The sequence below is a fragment of the Gobio gobio genome, assembly GCF_949357685.1.
Source record: "Gobio gobio genome assembly, chromosome: 6".
Lineage (NCBI taxonomy): Eukaryota > Metazoa > Chordata > Actinopteri > Cypriniformes > Gobionidae > Gobio > Gobio gobio.
Window position 1 is genome coordinate 11785422 of NC_137102.1, and position 26592 is coordinate 11812013.

At 39.8% G+C, this 26592-nt stretch overlaps 1 protein-coding gene across 1 annotated transcript; it reads right to left on the reverse strand.

Annotated features, from left to right (window-relative positions):
- Window positions 1-652: 652 nt before the first annotated feature.
- plppr3a (phospholipid phosphatase related 3a) lies at window positions 653-25256 on the reverse strand. The gene is made up of 8 exons (XM_079819251.1): window positions 24902-25256; window positions 17820-17923; window positions 14483-14668; window positions 14106-14235; window positions 10842-11037; window positions 10394-10451; window positions 9062-9235; window positions 653-2856 (listed from the first exon to the last, which is right to left on the reverse strand). Exons 1-8 carry the CDS (start codon window positions 24927-24929, stop codon window positions 1540-1542), a joined length of 2193 nt encoding a protein of 730 aa, XP_079675377.1. The 5' UTR covers window positions 24930-25256; the 3' UTR covers window positions 653-1539.
- Window positions 25257-26592: the final 1336 nt, after the last annotated feature.

Here is a 26592-nt window from a genome sequence, read left to right on the forward strand (position 1 = left end):
AGTCACAGTCTGAATTGGCCCAGGGCACTGAATGTTTAATGCACTATTCTGTAATGAGCATATATGATTTGATCATTGTCTTTAAAACAGGCATGTCACGCGACTCACGCCATGTTCTCTACAACTGCTTTAATAAAGATAGAGGCCTCTCTGATGATATTTGTGCCTTCAAAGGCTCTAACTTATTATTTGTTAAAGAATACATTCACTCTTTGGTCGTCTAGATAGCTGATATTGACCTATTATAAATATGAAGATACTCTCTCACAACCTAAAGCACATGATTTATCATGTCTCTTTGAGAAGAGCAATGCATATCACTGCAAATGGCATGTTAAAAAATACCTTTAAAACAAACTACTGACCAAATGTCCCCATGGTGAAAACAGCTAAACATACTAAATTAAGTTTTTAGTTTTTTTGGAAAATGTAAAAAATGCATACGTTTTTTGTGAGGGCTGTATTTAGAGGTAGGGTTGGGGTTAGGGGATTGAATATACAGTTTGAACAGTATAAAAATCATTATTTCTATGAAAATTCCACATAACATTTTTTAAGAAATATTGGCAGATTTTTTTATGTGCTTGCACACACATGAATTACTGTATGCGGAAGGCATAAATGCAGGGGATGTTGATGCTCTGAAACAATTATAAAACTAAATTGTTTATTACATAATCCATTTATCAAAACTGTCTGAATATAAATGTATGAAGGTGTAGAAGATAAGCAGTAAACACAATCACTTGTTTTTCATACAGTTGATGTCTGAGAGAATCAAAGATTTTGACACAAAACAATTATCAGAATTCACTAGATTCACTGACTAAAAACACATATTATTACAATTTTATTCTTCAAAGTTTGTTACAAAAACCTTAACATTGGGCAGCAAAATGAGAGGCCATCCCTGCTGATATGTAACAGTCCATCCAAGGTCTAGAAGACATAAATAAACACACATGCAACACGCACAAACAAGCAAGAGTACTTCATATTTTAGTATAAAAAGGAGAAAGTGACTAGGCCTACTTAAAACTGATTCCATACACAGCAAAGCGATGAGACTTCTTACCTGTTATTCCCACAATAAATCTGTCCCCAGTGAGTCATTAGAGAACTGAAACATGATTTCCTCTTGTACAATACAATGTAAATCATTCTGTATGAATGAAACCTCGAATAAAAATGTAAATATGGTTGGTTGGTGGGTTTGTCTTAGCTTATGTGAACTTAGCTTGATCTTGAAAGAGGAAACATTTTCTGCAATTCAAAACTGTGAACATGGAAAAGAGTAGAAACCCTTAATACATGTATTAATTACAACTTGATTTTGTATTGAATTTTTCTGAGTTTTGTGGGTCCTCACAGTTTGTGCATATACACTCAACAGCCTCCTCAAGTCTGTGTGATCCTCTTGGTGCCCCACTGCACTAATCCACCCCAGATGCTCAATGTGAGATAACCAAGAAGGCTGTCTTCTCTCGCCATCCACTGAAAACACAATTATTCACATTGGAGTTCTCCCAAAAAACCTCCTCAGTCTTTAAATTGTCTGTTTGTTTGCAAGTTTTTAAAGAAGTGGTCCGGTTCTGGGTGAGGCTGTCCGGGCTCCCAGTCTTTAGCTGAGATCGAGGAGTTACGGTGAAGTGAGGAATCTCGGCTGAGACTGCTGTCCAAGAGCAGGTCAGGATGAGGTGGCGGAGGCAGGATCCCTGGGTCAAGCTCACTGGTAGAGGAACAGAGGGAGTCTGTTTTCATGGGACGATAATCACGCACACATTCCTGCCTGGGCAGTGTCCGACTAGTCTCGTGGACCTCTGTGCTGCCATTGGAGCTGCTTCTCCAGTCCCAGGTGTTCCCGTTCCCTGAAGACAGACGGACCACTGGGTGATGAGGAGCGTGAGCGTCTACCGTGACAATGCTGCTTCTGTCTTGCTCTGATGGGATGCGGTAGTACGGAGACTCTGAGCCAGTGCTGGACGTAGCACAGGACGAGGCGGTCTCAGAGGACTTTGGTGTGGTGATGCTAACTGGACCGTGTTGCTTTGACATTGCAATGACCTGCATGACCCTTGGCTGGTTGGGCAGCCGTGGGGGCTCTGGCGTGGCAGCTGGTACCGGACCTCCTTTCTCTGTCATGGACAGCCATTTAGCCCTTGTGATGGCGCTTTTAGGTGACACTGGTGGTGGTCTGGTGGCTTCCTCTGGGATATGAACCAATAGCGGGGCACCGGGCCTCTGAGGCATCATCACCCTGGAACCACCTGCTGCTGTTGTTGCACCCCTGTTGGCTTGCACAGTAGGATAAAGGGAGGACGGCATTCCCAGCTCGTCTGAAGCTTCCTCCTCGACTCCCTCAACTCCTTCCAGAGATGCTCCCTCTTCCTCCTCCTCGTCCCTAAGACTGAGACTGCGCATCTCCATTGATTTCTGCTTCCACTCGGATACCAGCTGTTTAGAACGCTGAGAGTCCATCGGTACATGGAAGGTCATGTGACGCTGAGCAGGCTCCTCCATAGCGTTGGTGTTAGCACGGGGCAGCGTGTTACTGAATGTCACCATGGTCTCCTTCCCCATCGGGCTGCGAGGAGCCAAGAGCTCGACATCTGCACTAGCTCTCTTCAGGCTGCCCATTGAGGCTTTCTCTCGACGCACCTTACGGTTCAGGCCAGCAACATGAGGTGGAGCCGATAGTTCATCGTTGCTCTCAGAAGCATGGGCCTTTTGGTACACCGAGTCATGGCCACGCTGTGTCAGTTCTCTTAGAGGATCTTTTTGTGGAGGATGGGATTGCTTCAATGGTCTAGGGGAGGCCTCTTCATTGGACCTAAAGTTCCCCACCGCATATAGTGCCTGGAATTTGAGAAGAACTTGTTATTGCAAGGTTAATGAGAGTCCACAAATTAATCAGACATTTTTACAACATGAAGACAAATGAATTCTATTGCACATACACCAAAAATATGTGGACACCTAAACACTACACCCATATGTACTTAGTGAATATTTCATTTCAGAACATTGGGCATTAATAGGGAGTTGTTGCTGCTATTAGAGCTTTTATTGGGGGAAAGTTTTCCACTAAAAATGTTATTAATGTTTACTGTAGGGGTAGACAACCCACCTACTGGATTGCTACCTTTCTGAAGAATTTAGATAATCAGGGTGCTCAGGATGTCTGGAAAATACGAAGGTGTGTTAGAGCTGAATTGATAAACTAGCGTAATTCTTGCTAATTTTCTGATCAGTGATTTGTGATTAAAATGGTTAAGACCACTAAAAGACCGAAATACTGTAGATAAAGTAGCTTGGCACAGAATGGCCTCACCCAACTTACAGACAGGTTTTTACAGGAAGAACAGTCAGTGTTGTTCCACTCAATGTTAATGGCCTCCAAAACTTCATGAGTAATGTCTCCCAGTTAGTTTGAGTTTAATGCGAGACCAAATATTCACTATAGGGTTCAAATCTTGGAATCTGACCAAGGCCAAAACATGAGCCTGATGGTCTTTGCCATTTGGGCAGTAGCATTGTCTTATTGAAAAATAACATCTGATCAATCCTATTTGGATAACAACTTTTCAATTGTGGGAAGAAAGCCATTCGGTAATATTCCTGTACTCCAAAGCATTAAATGACCTTTCACAGTGAAGTAGCTCACCAGTACTAGCAGCCAAAAAGGTGCACCACATCTCTTCCTTCATGCTTCACTGTAGTAGAGGATCCATTTATTATTATACACTATATTGCCAAAAGTATTGGGACACCCCTACAAATCATTTAATTCAGGTGTCTAATCACTTCCATGGCCAGAGGTGTATAAAATCAAGCACCAAGGCATGCAGACTGCTTCTACAAATATTTGTGAAAGAATGGGTCGCTCTCAGGAGCTCAGTGAATTCAAGCATGGTACCTTGATAGGTTGCCATCTGTGCAATAAGTCCATTCGTGAAATTTCCTTGTTACTAAATATTCCACCGTCGACTGTTAGTGGTATTATAATAAAGTGGAAGCAATTGGGAACAACAGAAACTCAGCCACGAAGTGGTAAGCCACGTAAAATCACAGTGCGCTCGTAAAATCACAGAGCGGGGCACGTAAAATGCAGAGCGCATGCTGAGGCGCATTGTGTGCAGAAATCGCCAACTTTCTGCAGAGTCAGTTGCTACAGCCCTCCAAACATCGTGTGGCCTTCAGATTAGCTCAAGAACAGTGGGTAGAGAGCTTCATTGAATGGGTTTCCATGGCCGAGCAGATGCATCCAAGCCTTACATCACCAAGTGCAATGCAAAGCATCAGATGCAGTGGTGTAAAGCACGCCGCCACTGGACTCTAGAGCAGTGGAGACGTGTTCTCTGGCTTGACAAATCACGCTTCTCTGTCTGGCAATCCGATGGAAGAGTCTTGGTTTGGCGGTTGCCAGGAGAACGGTACTTGCCTTACTGCATTGTGCCAAGTGTAAAGTTTGGTGGAGGGGGGGTTATGGTGTGGAGTTGTTCTTCAGGGGTTGGGTTTGGCTCCTTAGTTCCAGTGAAAGGAACTCCTAATGCTTCAGTATACCAAGACATTTTGGACAATTTCATGCTCCTAATTGTCTGGGAACAGCCCCTTCGTGTTCCAATATGACTTCGAACCAGTGCACAAAGCAAGGTCCATAAAGACATGGATGAGTGAGTTTGGTGTGGAGGAACTTGACTGGCCTGAATAGAGTCCTGACTTAAACCCGATAGAACACCTTTGGGATGAATTAGAGCGGAGACTGAGAGCCATGCTCTCTCGTCCAACATCAGTGCCTGACCTCACAAATGCGCTTCTAGAAGAATGGTCAAAAATTCCCATAAACACACTCCTAAACCTTGTGGAAAACCTTCCCAGAAGAGTTGAAGTTGTTCTAGCTGCAAAGAGTAGGCCAACTCCATATTAAACCCTAAGGATTAAGAATGGGATGTCATTAAATCCATGTGCATATAAAGGCAGGCTTCCCAAAACTTTTGGCAATATAGTGTATTTCTCACCAGATTTTAGAAGACATTGCTCTGGAGCATCACCATGCAACTCGTGTTTCATTGTGATTCATCACTCCACACACAAATTCAAGTTAAAACCTTTTTTTGTTTTTTCTGAGACAGTAATGGCTTTTAAAGTAGTGCATTTGCTTACATTTAGCTCATTTCCTATATATTTCTACATATTGTTTTCAGTTTGTTTGTACCCCATTCTATGTTTGTCTGAGGAGATTGTATGGCTGTATTATGATTTTTTGCACATGCATGTAAAGGGTGTAGCTGAAACAAGGGCGAAATTGTCAATCACACATTGGGGGGGACAGCTGTGGGACTTTTTGTGGTGTCGCATGCACACATTTTTTTAATCAAAATAAAATAAAAGTAAGAGTTTGAATGTTTGTAATTGTGTAACACAACAAGGAATTTTCTTACATCTGATCGTCAAACCAACGTATACTCACTCTGTAATGATTACAGCATCGGCATCAATTACAAGCCTGAATTGACAACAAAGCGGCCAGTGATCTCTCATATTCTTCTATAAACATATAGTGGCTATAAACATTTTGATTAAATTACTGTTACAGGATAACAATAATCTAATATCAAGTCTTGAGCAATGATAGTTCAAATGATTTTTTGTTTTTTGTGCGTGTTGTAAATAAAATGTATTCTGAAGCAATATTCTCACCAGTGTTCAAACAGCTTTGACATATGCATATTTGTGATATTTTTACCTTTTATAAAGGGCATTTTCCCCTAATCTTATTTAAATATAGGCTATGATTCAGATATCCTTTTATATTCTTAAATTGGATCAATAAATTAAATTAGAAGACGACACTGGCTGTTACCAGTCAAATTAAATAATTTACACTGAAAAATTACAACTGCATTAAATAATGTAATGAGATTTGTTTTAAATATTTTTTGAATATACAAATAAGAAATGTTGGAAAGATGAAACTAAACCACCAGTAGGTGACAGCAGGTGACCGTCTGAATGAGCGAGTCATTGAGTCGATTCGTTCAAACGCTGATTCATTCAAGAATGAGGCGGTCGTTTACGAATAGTTCATTGAATCTTTGATTCTATCGATTCATTCTAAACGCTGAATCATTCACTAACACACACTGTTGCTGTGATATGCGTTCTGCTGTGATCTTTTGGAACTATTTTCGCTGCTGAAATAGAAAAAAAAACACTCAATATTGCATCAAAATGTAAGTGACTTAATGTTAATAATTGTTTATGGAACTGTCATATGAGATCAGTGTCCTTTTCAGTCGTGATGTTATTCAGGAAAACAGCACTCTTGGTAATGGGACATTGCAACTGTATCATGTTATAAATATAAATAAACTCCACATTTCTACATATTTTTAGGGCAGTGTGTTAACTGAGTTTCTCTGTGTGAGCGATGCACATTTGTTTCGATTTTTCCTCGAGAGGCTGCGCGAGCGTCAACAGTGCAACGTTAGTTACCGTCAGTTATACATTATTATCATTCACTGTCAATCGCCACTTACAGTAATGAATGCAGAATCATTCTTGCATTTGGGTGATTCCCTAGTTATTTTTGTTAATGGCGTTTTATCAGGCTACTTGTCCGTCGGGCAAGTAAAATTCTCTTTCACTTGCCCCTTCAAAAAATCCACTTGTCCCGGACAAGCGGACAAGCCTTAATGTCGAGCCCTGGCCTACAGTAACGTTAGCTAGCTGTCGGCTAGCTTGTCAATAGTCCCTCCCATTCATTCAAGCTGTATAGTATGACAGTCGAAATTCACAAATTCTACTATTCAAAATTCTAGTGAAATTCACCTGGTCGTTATCTAAGGGATTATGTCAGCCAAATACAGGATATTTACCATTCATAGATATGTGCCAAATGTCTGTCAGATTTCGCGCTCCTAAAGGCCTTTGCACACTGAGTCCGAAATTTTTGCATGCGTTTTTTCGTATTTGTGATCCGAAAAATTCGTCATGCACAGAGACCTTGCACACTGAGTCCGATGCGTATTTATGAATGCGTTATGAAAAAAAACGCAAAACAACACAAAATGCCGTCTTCCACCTTATCAAGGAGCTGCGGGATTATCCAGACCGATTCAAAGTTGAATGTCAGTGGCTCCGTTTGATGCTTTGCTAGCGATACTGGAGCCACATATTAAAAAGAAGACCACCAATTTCCAGTCCTGAACAGAGACTGGCAGTATGTCTAGGATCCGCGCGCGCGAGCACACTCACACACGGTTTACAGGGAGTTGGTGTGCTATAATTATAGCTGTGTGATATTGTAGTCTTTTTGATACAATAATATTTGTATAATTGTAGGTATCTGAGCACTGGCGATTCATTCACCAGCATTGCCAGCAGTTTTAGGTTGGGCGTCAGCTGTAGATGGAAAAACGGATGCGAAAAACGCAGAAAATCGAACCTGTTCCGATTTTTTTTTTGACGGACGAAAGTTTCGGAGGCAGTGTGCAAGCGTAATTGACATAACGTGAGGTCGAATTCATTTTTTGACGTGCGAAAATTTCGCATGCGAATGTCGGACTCAGTGTGCAAAGGCCTTAACTCTTCTTCTTCTGTTTGTTTTTCCTAACTGTGCGTTCACACCGCCGCCGGCGAGAGCGTCAAAGTGGCCGGAAGTCATTCATTCTCAATGGGAGCCCGGCGGCGAGCTCCGGCGAGAGCGGCGCGGCGCGTCTTGGACGATTCGGGCGTCAAGGAGAGTTGAAGTCAGGTCAACTTTATGGTAATGAGCTATGACGCGGTTCGGCGGCAGCCGGCGGCAACCAATGGGAATGTAGAAGTGCTCCGCTTGAGATGATTCTAGAGAACGCAGCGCTGTAAACTTCGGTTCCTACCACATTAGTTCCCAAGCAAAATAGAGGAGGTTGATCACTGCTGGTGCGGCGGGTTTGATAAGAAGACGTGCAACATTATTTATCCACCACACAAATGGCTTTTAATTGGTTTATTTCGTTAGCAAACATGTAACTATAATTGTTAAGTTCTTTCCATTGATCTGCTTTTTTTAAACTTTCACATTTAAATGATTTCATGAGGTTATATTATACGGTTATACCCTACTTGTGGTCAGACAGCACAAATGCCGGTCAACATGAATGTTTGCTTTGCAGCCCCTTTAAATGCCGTTTCAAAAAAGACCAAGCATTCGATCTACGTCAGAGCGGCAGCGCGTCCACGAATCTTTCTACAGCGTCGATGGCAGGGCGGCAAGAGCGAAGTTTGACGCTCTCGCCGGCGGCGGTGTGAACGCACAGTAACTCACTGACGGCGCACAAGCTACTAAAGGTATAGGGAAAACATGACATGGATTTCAGGAGAAATGGGTTTTGTTAGTGTATAGTGTAAGGCCAGTCGAATGGATTTGGGAAATGGATCTGCCGGGATTTTATATTTTCAGAGCTGGAAAGAAAGACGTATTTGCAATCACATCGATATTGCCCGCATAATCATACAGTATGATCAAATATTGGGGGGGACAAATTGTCCTTCTTTGAATATTGGGGGAGACGTGTCCCCCTGTCCCCCCATTGAATTACGCCTATGAGCTGAAATAGCCAAAACCATTAGTTAGAAGTCCACATACTTTTGGTCATGTAGTGTAAAAACAAAACACTTACTGTTCATCAGTTATACAGAGCTTAAAGACTTCATTTTTTGCCTATTAATTTTTTTCCTTTACCTATTTTCTATTTTAATGTAAATCAGAAATAGTTTCAACCCACTTGACTAGTTAAGGAGTTTATAACACAAAAGCATATCAGAGGAAAGAGACGAAGCAAAGAGATGACATGGAGAGAGTGAAAAGGAGCTGTGAAATTGTCTCTGATGAATCCTGGAGGATTTCTCTTCCTCAAATAGAAGAGAAATCCTAAATATAGAGCTTGCAGTTGACAGATTAGAAAAGAGTGAAAGAAGGAAGATAAATAAGTCTTGATATCCTCTGCTAACCTAAAATTGAAGCTGTCAAAGCAAAAATTGTTCAGAGAAGCAAACTACAAAACAACTAAAGACTCACCAGATAAACTGCGATACCAGCCCCAATCACAAAGCCCACGTAGACGTCAATCGGGTGGCTTCGATACTGGGTGATTTGGGTCAGACTTGCCAGGGCTGCTGCTATGGCAAAGGCAAACACCAACATGGGCTTCAGAAGCTTGGTGCTGTCTGAGATGGTGGCATTGAAGTACATCTGAGTAGAGAAACATGAGTGTCACAACAACATGACAATTACTCTAGTAAACTCCCCAAAATATGAAATGACTTTGTCAAATGAAACATTTTTTTTTTTACTTGAAGTTAGTTTTTTTGCTATTCTTCTAAGTTAACAATACATTGTAAACCCGTAAATGTTATAATATGATATTTTTAACACAATTTAGAGCTAATTCAATATAAGTAATTAAGTAAAAATAGCGATACTTTAATCATAGATTTTACAAGCTACCTAATTTTCCTTAAATGGTTAAGTTTGCTATTTGAGAAGACACTTGTAATTCCATGGGGAAAGCATGCAATTCCTAGAATACTTTACTTGCCTCAGTTTTATCTATTTTTATAAGTTTTCATGCTTTTAAAGTATGGTCAGCCAATTAGATTCTACAGGATAACACTAATTTCCAATTAGAATGAACTAAAATACTCCAAATGTAGTTACAGCAGCTTGAATGTCTCTCTTTACTGTCCAGAGGATTCATTAACAGTTGGAATCCCACACTGAGTTCAACGAGGCATAGCTAACAAAAGAAGACTAATGAGCATCTCTAGCTCTACAGCTGCAGACACCAAGCTGACTATGGCCTATATACTCTACACTCTATCAGTAGAGGTCACTCAGCAGTTGACACGGTTCTAAACTGCTTAATGCTGATGCGGGATCCTTCTAATAACAGCTCAGCAAGTAATTGTCATTTCACCGTCTTGGTTAACTAACCCGATATAGTCCGGCTATGAGTAACCCACTTCTAGCCAAAAGAACCTTGAATTTGGTTACATGTCTTTTTTGCCATAATTACTTGCGAGATGTATGATATTCCATCATGTATGCAAAGTCAACAGTGATTACAAAGTGTTTGGTTTAATTTCTTTGACATGTTATGGCCTGTGTGTAGCCACGACTGACGACAAGTCTATTCTTAGGCGTCTATTAAAGTTTCACTGACAGCCCACATTTTACCTTGTTTTATCCTAGACGCCAGGGCTGTGTTTGGACAGTCTTTTAAACGCAAAATTGTTTGCTGGGAGTGCTAGCTCAATAATCACAGTGGCACGATTTTCCAAACTGCAAGTATTTAGAATCAGATCCTTTTTAAATCAATGTTCCCTGAGAGAAGTAAAGAGAAATGCTTACGGAGATGTAGACAGCTGCAAACCCAGACAGAGTGGCGTGCTGGGAGGGGAACGTTTTCCTGATAACACAAGAGATACAGCGACTTCAGTCACATGAATAATCAAAAAAATAGCACAGCCAAGAGTTTTAGCATGTGAGGAAGAAATGTAAATGAGCCAAGGAAGAGATGCAGGAGGAATGTACCACACTTCAGTGAGCAAAACACAGTGTCATTTCTGTTCCATAGCTTCCTTGGTCTATGTGACATTCGTAATCCTTGTTGGAAAACATTGCAATGGGGATTTAAACTGAAACCTTGACATAAACATAAAGAATATCTATTTTTCATCCTTTTTAGTCCTCACATTGGAGGCGGAACACTAGGGGTGGATAGTGCTGTTTATTTATATGCAATGTGCTTTTTTTAGCAGTTATGTGAGAAAGTATGGTGTTGTTTTTGTGCATTCACCTTGCTGACAGGATGGCATACTGGTCCCGGCCTGAGCAGATGTCCTGGGTTATGTAGGGGTTTTTATCGCAGGCCACGCCCGGCAGTGTGTAGTTAGGTTTGCACACAGTTAGGAAGAAGGGAGCATGATAGCCAGTGGCCAGCTGGATAACGTCAGTCACCAATGCAGTGGCGCACAGCCCAAACACATGAACACCTGTGAAGGGACGAGAAACTGTCAGTGTGGAACAGAGCCAGGCTTGTTTTTGTTTGTCTGTGTGAAAACACTCGACCATATGCTTCTTCCAAAATAGACAAACCTGTAAAAATGTCTGAATGCTTTCGAGTGTATGAATAATGAATGTCAGAACAGAAGTCAGAAGAGGTCCCAAGTATTAAAACTAAGAATAAGAAATCTAGTGGACCGTCAAATTGTTGTCCTCAAGTTCTCCTTTAAAGCTGTTTTGTGTGTACAAATACCATTCAAATTGGTATTATTCAGTCCTTCCAGAAAAATGCTGCTTTTTTTGTGATTGTTGCGGGCAAAAATCCTTGATTATGCAGCATATTTTCTTAAAAAATGCGATGGAAAATGCGGGATATTTATGCAATTTTATGCGATGAAATGGCGGGAACTTGCAAAAACTGTGGTTCAATGAAAAAGAGAAAAAAGCACTACATCACAGAAAGTGCAGGGAATATTTAAGTTCTCATCTTGTTTTATTGAAGACCTTAATAAACACATGGCTCAAATTTACAAAACATTGAGTCAAACAAGTTCTGTAGCTTTACAAAAGGAATATGCTACAACTTCTGAAAAAATGAATAAATAACTTCCTGTTTTACAGAGGTAGCTACACAAAACAGACATTTGAATGCTTCCAATGCACAAAGTGCAATCTCTTAAAGGGTTAGTTCACCCAAAAATGAAAATTCTGTCATTAATGACTTCCCCTCATGTCGTTCGGCACCCGTAAGACCTCCGTTCATCTTCGGAACACAAATGAAGATATTTTAGTTGAAATCCGATGGCTCAGAAAGGCCTCCATTGGCACAATGCACTTTACACTCTCAAGTCCCATAAAAGGCACTAAAGATGTCGTTACAAAGTCCATCTCACTTCAGTGGTTCTACAATAACTTTATGAAGCGACGAGAATATTTTTGAGCGCAAAAAAAACCTAAATAACGACTTATATAGTGATGACCGATTTCAAAACACGGCACCATGAAGCTTCGAAGCGTTATGAATCAGCAAGTCGATTCATGATTTGGATCGCGAGTCAAACTGCTGAATTACATGACTTTGGCGATCCAAACCGCTGAATCGACTCACTGATTCATAACGCTTCGAAGCTTCATGATGCTGTTTTTTGAAATCGCTCAACACACCGGAAAACTGCTTTGCGCGGTCTTTTGCTGTTTTTTTTGTTGGCAAATGGGAATTTGCGTGCTTCATCATGGTTTCACCGATATCTATGGTTTCACCACGGGGTTTGCAGCTTTTCGATGACGTTCGTGTCGGGTAAATACGTCACTTCAAAACGTTCCCATGGCAATAGGCAGAAAATGGCGGCTCTTGTGTGAAGTAAACGAACATTTTTCAACTTTCTGCTAATATATATGACTTTCTTGCAACGAAAATGCGGGGATTATGAAATCATGCTAACCCCGCATATTTTGCATGCGGAAATAGGCAATTTATGCGGCGAAAGTGCGGCGTATTCGAAAAAATGCGGCCTCCGCATATATATGCGAACTTTGCCTGATTATGCATTAAATCATGCGATCGCATAATCACGTTTTTCTGGAGGGACTGATTATTAAATTTTAACTGTACCTTGTTACCCTGTACCTAAAGGGTAACTTCAGTGATTTAGCATTAAGCTTTGTATCAGTAGAAACCCTGTAGTATATTTGAATTATGGTACTTACCCCCCTCATATCCCCCTGAGACGAGAGAATTATGCATTTTATTTCTGGAAAAAAATCTCAGATGACGCAAATATCATCATTTTGCGTCATCTGAGGATTTTTTTGGCCAGAGGCTAAAAACTACAGTCAGTAGAAGGAGCTGTTCCGCATGTTTTCAACCCGCCCACAGGGGAGAGATCTCACGCACAGAATGTAAATGTGCTCGGCTCGGACTCGGGCATTTATAACGGAGCAGTGCGGAGCTAAGTGAGTGTTTTAACTTTTCAATGAATTCCTATGAAAGTTTAGCTTCCATATGCGTCAGAAAACGCGCGCTGAGAATGACAGCCGTGCTTACCTCAGCTCTGCTCAGCTCTTACTTCTCTCTCGTGCTCTTGCTGTGTTTGTCCTGTGACTTTCGTAGTGTTTGTAGTAGTGTTTATTCTCTAACTGAACAAAATTATTGTATTATTATGAAGATCAAAATGACGCTGGGGGCGGTGTAGGGAGTGGCCTCGTAGGGCAGCGAAGCTGTTGTCTTTCATCCACATATGAGACAAAAATAAATTTTCTGTCTTTTCTCAGTCTAGAAGGCACCAAATCCAAAAATTATTTCCCATTTCTACTACATAAATGACACACATGAATGATACAGCGCTGAAGTGCCCCTTATTCCAAATGTTGAGTATATTCGACAAATTTGTTTTAGATTTTCTTGGTTTATGGCAGTTGTTGTCAGGTCAGCTTCAAGATGTTTCTACAACCATACAACCATTATGAGATGATTTGTAGGCCAGCTTAGATATAAAATCAGAAATGCATATGAGAGGGACTGAGAAATACCTGAAATACCTGACTCAAAAGTCGAAACAGGGCGATAACCACAAACTATTTTTTTTTATTATTTAATTATTTTAAATAAAAAGACCAACAACCCCCCTCCCCCCATTTTTGAATACATGGTTACGGCCTTACAAAATATTTCTAATTTAAATTACGTTTATTTATCAAAGTGTGTGAGGAGTACATTCAGGTACTCCAACCAATCAGCACAAAAGGAAGCCGGTATATATAACCGTCCCTCACCTCTGTCCTGCGATATTTTCAAAGCCTTGGGTTTGGGCCAAATTTCAAGCTCGGAGTCCTCCCCCCGGACAGCACACCAAATAAGCATAATTTACTATTATCTGATATAATGTACGTGTGAACTTTTGAAATACATGCTGTTCATTTGAACCATCTATTCATCAAAGAATCCTGAAAAAATTCATAATAATTGATTAATTTAATATGCAGCAATTAACCTTTTTCATGACTAAACATTGTTTAATTGTAGTTTCCCATTTCAAGACTGAGGTGTCTCTTAACATACCCACAAAACGCACTGTTCTGCGTAAGAAGGAGTTGAAGTTGCAGCCTCCTGCATTGATGCTCCCTTCTGAACCAGAGCGAATCTTCAGTTTGGACTGCATGCAGTACATCAAGGCTTCACCCAGCATGATCTAAGCCAAAAATGCACAGAAGAATAAGAGCTGCCTGAAGCAACATTAGAAATGCAATCTGTCAAGTGTTTAATTATGCTTTACACAAGATACAAAAACTCAGTCCTTGACCATGCAATTCACTGGCCATGCTGTTACTGTCCACATTGCATCAATGAATAGAGTAACAGGATTTTTTATAATTTTCACAGTAGCTACACATAGATAAATAGGTTAGGCCGTTTATGAATAGAGTATGAACACTCACAGACGCTGCAGGGCCAGCAAAGGCCAGGCTGAGCAGCATGAGCAGAGGGATGAGCTCGTCTCCCGTTTCCACATAGGGCATGCTCAGTGTGCGGTCATGGCAACGGAACCCAACTTTGGCTGGCTGTAATATGTCTGTCAGCTCCAAGAAGTAAAGAGAGATCATGGAGGATGCCACTATTGGCAGCTGAGAGAGAAAGCGGAAGAATAGGTGGGTTGTGGGAAAGGAGGCACAGGAGAGGATTATGGAGGGAGGAATCAGTCAACATTTACTGCATGGACACATTCATGAATTATTCATGCGGAGAGTATTAGGCATACAGTGGCCCCCAAAACATTTGAACACTTAAAAATGTATGCATTTCTTTAAATAACAAAATATCAAACCAAGGTATGTTTTTGAAACTGTGTAAATGTTTTGCATATTGTCCGGTTTCACAGACAATGCTTAAGATAGTCCCAGACTAAAATGCATGTTTGAGCTCTTTTAACTGAAAGCAACTTCCACTGTCATATCATAAAATGTCAGTGCCATTGTTTTGTCTCACGATGCACACAAGAAAATTTTTTTTTCTAAGGCACGTTTATAAAAACTATTTTACGTGTCCTAATTGAATTGAAGGCCTAAACCTGGCTTAATCTAAGCCCTGTCTATGAAACCGGGCCTTAGATAGCTTTTATAAATATGCCAACAAAACACAACTGGTGTGCATCTTGTAACAAAACAATGGCATATTTTAAGATATGTCAGTGCAAGTTGCTTTCAGTTAAAACAGCTCAAACATGCATTTTAGTCTGAGACTAGGCCTTAAGCCTTGACTTTGAAACCGGGGGATATTTTTTATACTTAAAGGGATAGTTCACACATAAATGTAAATTGTGTCATCATTTACTCATCGTCAAGTTGTTCCAAACCTGTATAAATGTCTTTGTTCAGCCTAACACAAAGGAAGAATGTTTGTAACTAAACAGTTGTGGGACACCATTGTCACTTTGCCCCAAAACTGGCCCTAAACCCTATTCTTCTAAATATATTCTGTTGTGTTCAGCAGACAAACGAAACTCAAACAGGTTTGGAACAAATTGAGGATGAGTAAATGATGACAGAATATACATTTTTGAGGGAACTGTCCCTTTAAGCTAACAGAATTTGAATACTTTTGGACTGTCAAAATTTGTGTTTTTCTGTTTTATTTTTAAAGTCTCTTAGTTTATTTATCATCATTTCATGTGTTTCCTTTCTGTTTAAGCTTGTTGATATGGTTATCTAGCCTGGATGCCAGCCGAACTTAGCCTCGCCCACAACATTTGAGGTCGGGAAGTTCGGTCTGGACTTGATCCGTTGTGGAGCAACTACGCTCGAACCAGAGCTGTTCAACAGTAACGTAACCATCCACGTCACCAAAGAGCGCTTGTGTTGAATTCGTTTGAATCTGAGTTTGACGAAGTCAGGCTAAAGTACTCCTACTCCATGTATCCTTAAATTCTTTCTACAACACCGGCAAAGATTGTTTACACTCATCTTCTTCTTCTACTTCTTCTAGCGTGCCTGCAGTTGAGTTCTGTTCACAAATATACGTTGCAAATATGCGTTGCTCAACATATGTCACTTGCTCCGTTGCTCTGATTGGTTGTAAGTCTATCCAATTGAGTGCAGAGGCATTTTTTTTCCTGGTTCACCCCATAATAACAGCCCAATGGAGCGGTATCAGACTCATATTCTGACTAGAATCTGACTATGACGACGTCAGGCTTATGGTTATTCATTGTTTCATTGATTACACACCTTATTAGTTCTCTGTGTATGTAATGCCCTCAGTTCTGACACTTCATTGTCTGGTGCTGTTTGTGTTTCATGCACACTGTTATGTTGCCTTTGCGTGTTGGATTCTTTTGTTTTGTTTAATAAAGTTCACACTGCACTTTAGATCTGCATCAGCCAATCCGTGACAGACTGTCAAATGATGATGTTCACACACTCTCAAAAAATGGTGCTATATGGCACTAAAGGTGGTTCTTGGCTCGTAATCATAGGGGAACCACTTTTGGTGCTATATTGCACCATATCTTAACAGGTTCTGTATATGGTAGCGGTGTTTTACAGCACCTCAGTCATCCCAAAGAACCGGTGAAGAACCGCTGAAGAACCACTGAAGCTCCAAGATTTGGTGCTATACAACACTTAAAGTGGTTCCCCTATGATTACGAGCCAAAGAACCACTTTTAGTGCCATATAGCACAATTTTTTTTAGAGTGCAGTAATGTGATGAACGATATGTGGGAACTTGAGAGCAACTGACTTTATAGAACCACTAAAACTTAACTTGGGACCAGTTATTTAAATGAATTGCAAAATAGCAAAAGAGTGATGTTAGTTCTGAGAAAAGCTCTGGCTCTTGTTTGCAGATGCCACCTGGTAAGATTTTTTTTAATCCAAGTCAATCAAGACAAATAATAAGTCTAGCGGTAACTAGTTACATTTTTCTATTCATGTTTCACAATATTTTTTCTTAGAAATTTACATCAATACTATGTCCTTGAAAAGGAATAAAGCAGTTAAAGCCCAAATAATCCTGGCTGAAATCCTGTTAAAATCTCTTGGTTAAAGATTTACTGGCCCCACTTTATATTATGTGGCCTGAACTACTATGTACTTGCATCAAAAAATAAGTACAATGTACTTATTGTGTTCATATTGTATTACAAAACATTTTTGCTGATATTGAGGTGGATACGGGTAAAGTTAGGGACAGGTGCGGTGGTATGGGTAAGTTTAAGGGTAGGGTTAGGTGTAAGGGAAGTGTCAACAGTGTAATTACAAATGTAACTACATAAATTAATTACAGATGTAATTACATGGAGGTATTATTAAAAATGTAAGTACAATGTAAAAACATGTATGTACAAAGTGCAGTGTATCAAATGATTAATTAAAATTTTAGTACATAGTAGTTAGGCCACCTAATATAACGTGGGTCCGATGTACTTGACATCGCCTTCATTTAACATGGTAAGAAGCTGAGTTTTCCAGTGTCCAGCTTATGACTCACTATATGTCAAATAAATGGCATCTATGATGTTAAATATCAACTTCACATTTATAAGTCATTCCATGTCATTTATTACACAGATGCACATGCTCATAAGTTTCATCACATCAATATATTGTAACTCAAAGTGACATGTAAATAGCATTCTATGCAGATGACTCTCCTCGCAAGATAAGGCAGTGGTGCGTAACATGTCATGCAATTTTCTTCGGCAGTTTAAGGGCAAGATAAAGAAGGCTTGTAGAGATTGTTAAAGCTTCACCACAACAACTGAAATACGTTGCATACCTCCACAAAATAGAAACATGGCAGTAATGTCATGCTGTCTTTGGGAGGCTTCTTCTTGGGCTTGTCTTTTGGAGACATCATTTTGGGGTTTGGTCGAATAAAATCTAAAAGTGAAAACAGTCAAGACAGAATAAGATCAAACACATGATATTTAGATACATATTGTTGAAAGATAAGTAAGTCTTTGCCAATGCTTGTGGTATTAAAGGGAAAGTTCACTCACAAATGAGAATTCTGTCATCATTTACTCACCCTCAAGTTGTTCCAAACCTGTATGAGTTTCTTTATTCTACTGAACACAAAAGAAGATATTTTAAAGAATGTTTGTAACCAAGCAGATAGAGCAACCATTGACTACCATAGTAGGGAAGAAATACTATGGTAGTCAATGGTTGCTCTATCTGCATAGTAGGTAAAAAAATACTAAGGTAGTCAATGGTTGCTCTCATTCTTTAAAATATCTTCTTTTGTGTTCAGCAGAATAAAGAAACTCATACAGGTTTGGAACAACTTGAGGGTGAGTAAACATCCCTTTAAATAGCCAGCAACTTTTATTTGGCTCAACCTAAAATGGTCTTAAGTGTTTAAATCAGTCTGGTAAATTAATCACTGGGCATGTTTGCAAGTTGTCTTGCTAAGTAGTGTTGTAGTCAAGACCACCTAAACTGAGACCAAGACCAGCGTGTGCCGAGACCAAGACTTTGTGGGGTTGAGCCCGAGTCAAGACCAGATCAGCACTCCTTAAATTCATCTAAAAGATCCACATTTACTGTTTAATGAATAAATACAATTAGAATAGTAAGACACTATAGCGCTGTTACCAATCAAATCATTGACAATAAAATTCATGGCACAGAAGTTACATCTCAATTGGTACAATTACTCCTGCATAAATAATGATATGATTAAAGGGTTACTTCAGCGATTTAGCATTAAGCTTTGAATCAGTAGAAACCTGGTAGTATATGCAAATTATGTTACTTTCCCCACTCATATCCCCCTGAGATGAGAGAATTATGCATTTTATATCTGGAAAAAATCCTCAGATGATGCAAATATCGTCATTTTGCGTCATCTGAGGATTTTTTTGGCCAGAGGCTAGAGACTACAGCCAGTAGAAGGAGCTGTTCCGCATGTTATCAACCCGCCCACAGCGGAGGGATCTCACTCACTGAATGTAAATGCGCCCGGCTCGGGCATTCATAACGGAATGGTGCGGAGCAAAGTGAGTGTTTCAACTTTTCAATGAGTTCCTATGAAAGTAGCTTCCATAGACATTATCTGAAAACGCGCCAGACTGGACACGTGCCGAGAATGACTACCACGCTTACCTCAACTCTGCTCAGCTCTTCGCTTTCGTGATGAATGAAATCTGACTCCTGCTGCGTTTGTGTCGGGACTTTCGTTCGGCTCACTCACACTTTATTGAAAAGACAAGTTCAGTTTTTAATTGTAGTATCTGTTCTCAAACTGAACGAAATGATTGTATTACTATGAAATTGAATATCAAAACGACGTTGGGGGCGGTGTTGCGGTGGGCAAGAGATGTAACCAGTAGCTGTGGCTTTGGGAGTGGCCTCGTAGGGCAGCGAAGCAAGTGCATTCTGGGAATTGTTGTCTTTCGTCCACATGAGACAAAAATACATTTTAGAAAAAAATCTTTTCTCGGTCTTGAAGGCACCAAATTCAAAAATAATTTCACATTTTTACTACATAAATGACCCAGTTTAAATACACATTCATCTTCCCAGCGCTGAAGTACCCTTTAATTTAACATTAAAACATTAACATTATTGAACAGTCACGGAATCATTTATTCAACCGATTTGTTCAAAGCAGCCGATTCATTTAATAACGAAACGTTGCCGAATTAGCAAAGACAGTTTAAAATTTGTCATTTAATATTAATTTCTTGTTTATTGAACATTTGTATAAATCAATATAATTTGCAATCACGCTTATATTCTTGAAAACAGCTCTCTTGCTCTATGTTATATAAAAAAATGAAATCTCAGAATTTGGTGGCCAATTATATTAATTTTGGGCATTTTTGAGACAATTCTGCATTGATTTTGAACCCGGCAGCACAGTAACAAATGAAATCACATTACAAAGAAGTTATTGATTGCATTTTAAGCAGTAAGTTTGACATCAAATCACTTTAATGATGTTAATGCACCGGCAATGCCGTGATGTCCTTGCAGTTGTGGTCTTGACTGGTCTTGAGATAAAATCCCGAGTTCTCTAAGTCTGAGACCAAGACTGTCAGGGTTCTGTCACTTCGGTCTAGTTCACTCTTGGTTTGTGACAGAGCCCTGACACTCCTGTATTGTTTGTCTTGTCTTGTGTGAGCGCGCAGCTTTGAGCATGCTCAAGCTGCGTGCTCTTCTGTCCTTGTGTTTTGTGTGCGGGCGTGGTGTTCGGATCCCAGCACTTCGGTCTAGTTTGGGTTTCAGTTTTGTGTTGGGATTCGGACATTCATGCTCCGCGTGTTTGTTTTGTCATGTGAGCGTGTGCTCTTCTGTCTGTGTTGTGTTCTGTGTAGCACACGGTTCATGTTTACATTGGCCGTGTGCTTTCATGTTTTGTCTTATGTTGTGTAGCACGTGGTTGGTGTTTTTCACTGGCTACGTGCTACGTCATGTTGTCATGTTTTGTGTGAACATGCAGCTGGTGAGTTCTCATTAGCTGCATGTTCATGTCATGTTTGGTGTGAGCACATGTCTTGTTAAGTGTTTCTTTGTGCCATGTGCTCGTGTCCATTGTCTAACCCCGCCCACCTTGTTTCCTGATTATTGGTTAATTTGCCCCACCTGTCTTCCCTCGTTACCCTCCTTTGTTTGTTCCCTATTTAATCTCCTTGTGTTTGCAGTCCAGTGCTGAATCGTCGTCAAATGTACCTCATGTTTCCCTGCTCCAGTCAAGTCAAGCCAAGCTCAAGTCAAGTCTTGTTTTCCCCCCTCGGGGTAGTTTTGTTTTGTCTTGTTTTAGTTTTATTTTTATCATTAAAAGCCCATTTTCACCTGCATCATTGAGTCCTCGCTCCTTTCCTTTCACCAACCCTGACAAAGACAAGACCGAGGAGAAATGCAGTCGAGACCGAGGCAAGACCAAGACCTTCAAAAAATGGTCTTAAGACCGGTCTTGAGTACAACACTATTGCTAAGCATGCAAATATGATGCGGATGGCTAGACACATTCAGAGAGTGTACATTTATTACACCATTTGATTGGCCTCAAGAGAAAAAAATGTAAATGGAAGAAAAACTGATTAATTTTTTCAGAGGCGATGCTAATCAATTAGGAAGCAAACCATGTCGTGATATAAGGCTCATCAACCATATCCTCATGCAGGTAATAAAATCCACTGGTCTTTGCAGCTAAAAATATCAAAAAGGACCGCTAAAGCTGGCTTGGAGAGTACTTTGTGTTTCATAGTACTGCAAAACATCACTTAACTGTCCAAGATCTTGTGAAATTTAAAGGCACAGCTTTCAAGGGGTTCAAAAACAGACACATTACTGCAGTGCAACATTAACGGTTTTGGATGATATTACAGCATTGTGGTGGCATCTGATGAGGTAGACAGCATAGCCAATCAATATCAGGATTTAATACTACTGCCTAGTATCAGATTAAACAGTGATGTGAATATTAGCACTGTAAATGGTCAGTTCTGCACATACCCTCACTGTTTAGTGACTTAGTTAGGCTTCCCTTATTGAAGTTGCCTTGTGGAATTCACTATTGACATAGCATGCAATAGCCTGAATAGCCACATCTCTCTCCGGGCGGACAGCTAATGAAAGTTGGGTGACACATGGTGGCCATATCGGTTTCCACGCCTCACACTGCACAAACAAAGAAGGCTCTTTTCAGGGGAGAGGGGACTATTTATCCTGCACAACTTTGTTTGTCTCTGAAGAGAGAGGGGGATAAGGAGAAGCCGAGAATGAACAGACTCAAGTCTGTGCTGTCAAGGAGTCTATTGGCTGGCAAATAAAAAGAGCTTAGCAATAAAGCAGCAATCAAGTCGCTCTGTGAGCCTCTTCAGCAATATGTCTGAGCTGGTGGGAAGTTGGTACTGAATAAATATAGAGAAAGTGAGTGATTATTCAACTCATTTTAGAGATTTCTTACTCAACGCTGGAAAAAGATGTTTGAAAAGAACCTGAGAGAGAGAGAGATAACCTAAAACGTCTGCAGTGAAAGAAGAGACTTCAGATACAGTAGTGGGTTGTTTAGCCTAATGTTAGCAAAATCATGCTTTGAAAAACCAAATTCGATAATTTCATATGCAACTAATTTAGCTAGATTCCAACATTTTTATCATTAGTGGTTAAAATGGCTAATACATTTTTTAATTGTATTATTTCGTTATTTAATTATTTATATTAAAGGTGCACTATGTAACATTTTTGCAGTAAAATATCCAAAAACCACTAGGCCAGTGTTATACATTTTGTTCAGCTGAGTACTTACAATATCCCAAATGTTTCCAACTATTTGTAAATCGTGAGAAAATTGCTATTTTAACCAAGGAACCGGGACGTGTGAGGAAGTCGCCTGTCAATGGCGTCATATCTGCGTTACCCTCGGTTTCCGGTTTAATTTTGCAGAAACGCTTCACTCTTACTGCAGTGTGCAACAAGTGTCATAGCAGCCGCCGAGCAAAGGCAGAGTAGCGTCACAACATAATTTTTAACACACTCAGATGTATCTAATATGATAAACAGAGCTGCGTTACCTCATACTCATGACCGGAAAAGTGGAAATGGCGCCTGCGCCGGCAACTGCCATAATAAAAGTCCCGCTGCTTGCGAGGCGTGTGTTGCGCTCTTCTTATTAACAATCGCTCCTTGATCAGCTCCACAACACTCGGTCCTGCTCTGCTTCACACTACAGTAACATTAATAATCGCATCCATGAACATGATTTCTGCCCGAGTCCTATCCCGATTCTTTTCCACCGGCTGTGAGGTGAAGACCACATGTCCCAAGATTCTGAGCTCAAACTTGGCGTCATCAAACTACACCTTTGTTTTGAATAAGCGCCCTCTAGTGGACGGAAAAGTTACATAGTGCACCTTTAAGTGTATTGTTTGCATTTTATATAGATTCAGGAATATGTCACAAAATATTAACTTTTTTCATTACTTTATGCTTTAAATGCTTAATGGATTCTAATTGGCTGTCGCTCTGAAAGGGCTTCCAACAATATCGTTCCTATGTGTCCTTATCGTTATGGTGTGGATTTAACTATAGTCAACTAGAATGATTATTAAAAAATTGAGTTATAGTTATTGTAATAGTTATCATCCCTGGTGAGAATGAGCCTTGAAGCAATGTCCTAGAACAGTATGCGACAAATTTGTGACAGGCTCCAAGTAGTTTTTTTATGGCTACTTCCTCTGATGCTCATAAACTTCTGTTTATGAGCATCTATTTACCGCACTCTTTTATGTTTTAGCTTTTGTTTACTTTTAAATTACTTTTTGCTCACCGAAACATTTACAAATGAGTGATTTTATAATTTGAGATACATTTTGCATTTCAAAAAGTTAGGGAAAAAAACTTCACAAACAGAAATTTTCTCCAGTATCGTATTAAAACATATTCAATTTGAATAATTTAGTACTTGCCAAAAACGTACTTACTTTTTTTTCCCCTTTTAATGAAAAAGTAAGAATGTTTGTCAACTGTGTTACAGTTAGAAAGCACATGGTAACAGAGTATAACGGGGTTGACAACTGTAAACTTTTTAGCTGAAAACTCCACTTGCTAGCAGCTTTTAAACAACCAACTGTGTGAGCAGTGATACATTCTGTTTTCCTTATGATATTGTGGTAACAAGACGTTTAACAAAATAACTTTTTAGATTAAAATATTTTCTCAGAGATAGCACACACCTTTCAGTGCTTCAGATCTTATCAGTGAGGGAAAGTTTCTTGTATCTTACATAGTTGTGGGAGATAATTCCACCAATTTAAAGGCAAAGTATGGTACGGTAACAGAATTGACGCAATATTTATGGACACATTTGTATAAGATAAAAGTTATTTTTAAACAATTTAATGTCGTAGAATAAGGAACATGACTATTTAGGGCTTTTATAAATAAAATATATGAAATATTACCAAGAGAAAAGTCAAATCAAATATTTTAATTACACAATGATACATGATGGAAAAATACACTGACTAATGCAAGAAATCATGATTATCAACAATGACGTATAAGACACTTTTTACGGAAAATATTACATTGTTATGGCCTGTAACATCTTGTGATCCATGAATATCAAATTATTAAAACAATTAAAAATATAAAAAAAGCAGAAAACCAAACACCACATGTTGGCCTACCCGCAATTATAGAATCACCCAAATGCTGATTAAATGTAGGCTACACTTATTGATAAAAAGTTTTAAAAAAATGTAGGAATGTCCATCTTTTTGTTTTGTTTTGACCCCTGTGTGGTTGTGTGGGGGCGGGGTGAGGTTAGCTTCTGGCCGCCCCCCACAATTCCCACCCTTGAATCTCTGATGCACTGTACCAGCTGCGCTGTCCACTACATGGTACTGAAGCTGATCTGACTGAGCAGTGCTCTCTGACACATGGCTAAAGGAGATGTAGATGAAGGGAATCATCAGTGCTGAATAGAACATAGGCTAGAACATAGGATTTCACGGGACAATCGCTTCTATCTGTCTTTTAGCACATAATAGTCTATAGATTCGTATGTGAAAGACCCATTGAACGTAAATGATATGTAGATTTTCCTTGATTTTTTAAATTTTCGTTGATTTGGCATTTCAAAATGTCCTCGTGGTCAGTTACCATCTCACACACACCTCTCTCCTTTCCTGAAATGGTGTCATGAATTATTCTGGATGTCGTACTGAAACACCCGGCGTAATCCTAAGGAACTTTTTTATATTTAATGTGTATTTCAGAAAACATAAATGGGCTGTACAAACCAGCCCCGACATCGCAATTCTATATGTCAGCTTTCAGCATGTCTGCCTTTAAGGGCTCCCGGGAACAGGCTCGGTCACCATCCGACAGACACTGCTATCTCACCTCTTTCTCGTTGATGCTGGAAATTCATCGACTCCCTCCGACCCCTTCGCCTTCGCTTCGTTCGTCTGTGGTGCTCCAGCTTTCCTCAGTGCGACTTAATCCATTTCACGCTTGTACAATATATCTTTGTGTTCACTTCCCCCCGTCAGCTGAAGGTAAGTGATCGGATAAAAGTATGAATGGGACTGGACACTCCACTTGTATTTCCTCAACGTCGCAAAGTCCCAGAAGTAGATGCGAGTAATTTCCTCGGAATTGGGCCACTTTCTCATGGAGGTCTCAAATACAGAGCTCTCGGATGAGCGGATAGTAATCGAAACAGGAATGCAGTGACTGTGTAGAGCACCGTGAACACAAAAGGCTACTAGGAAGGGGGTTTCTTGAGGGAGGGGACAGAAATGAGGGAGGAGGCGGTTCACTTCTTAATACAAACACACGGAGAGCATCTTATTTCCAGTCATCAAACCGTAATGTGCAGGAAAGACGCGACAGATTATACGAGAGTTCTGTTCACGACCGCGAGGGTTAAGTCGCGCGCTCCTCTCTTTGTGCATCTGCGTCGTCTGCTCCATATCATGCTGGACGTTATCTGTAGGCTACTTTTAGAGATATTCTTCTCGGAGCGAATGTCTTATGTGGACCCACGTTAGACAAGTATGAAGCTTAGGGTCTTTGTTTATTTTTATGGGGTGGGGCTGCATTTGGACCATGCGCTCCTTTGTGTCTAGGTATGTTTCCCATCACAATCGGACAGCAGCACATGGCGCAGCACGCCTCCAGTGAGAACATGTCAGCGCGTCATCGCAGGCGCACGCTCGCTCCTCGCTTGAGTGAATCTCGCATTTTCCTGCGACCACGAGTGTTTCTGGTCTTTGGTAATTTTTTGTTCTCTGCAGCATTTTTGTTCATTTGTAACATTTCTAGACCCGCTCTTTATCTTTATCAGGAGGATAGAACAATTAAAATATGACAACATAGGCTATCTCTCCATATTATAAAAATAGCAAAACGTATAGCTGAATTATATATATATATATATGTAAATAAAATTAATTAACACCAATAGCAAGTGTTTTGATAGAGCTTTCAGTTGCTGCTTGGTTTTAGTAATGCCGTAAAATTTGGTTTGTTGTTGTGTGGTGAATAAAATATGAATCAATGACACATTGTTTGAGATGATGAACAGTAGAACGGTTTCAAAAATCTAACTCAAAACACATGAATAATGAATAGCCTTTGTTAATGTTTCATACATTTCTGGGGGAAATGATTTGTTCTATAATCTTAATCATTATATTCATAAACGTTTTCAAACATGTTCAAAGGTTAGCAATATTGCTACAAATAGCTACCATTTAATGTCGATTCATGAATATCAAGCAATTTGCTTATTTTGTCTGAAAACATGGCTTTAAGTAAAATGGTCCAAATATGTAATGTTTTTGAGTGTAAATCACAGTAATGAAGGTCTAAAGGGCTCTTCTCTTTTATGGTTTTCTTGTCCCATGATACAACACTGACTTTGATTTGGCAGACAAAATAGGCCTACTAATAATTTAAATACTAATGCAATTTTTTTTAGTTGTTTTAAAGAAATAATAATAACAGTATCTTTTATGGAATATTCAAGAATTTCAGCCTAATGTGACCTTTACCGTATTAAAATCTCTGGACAGTTACACCTCTTAGAC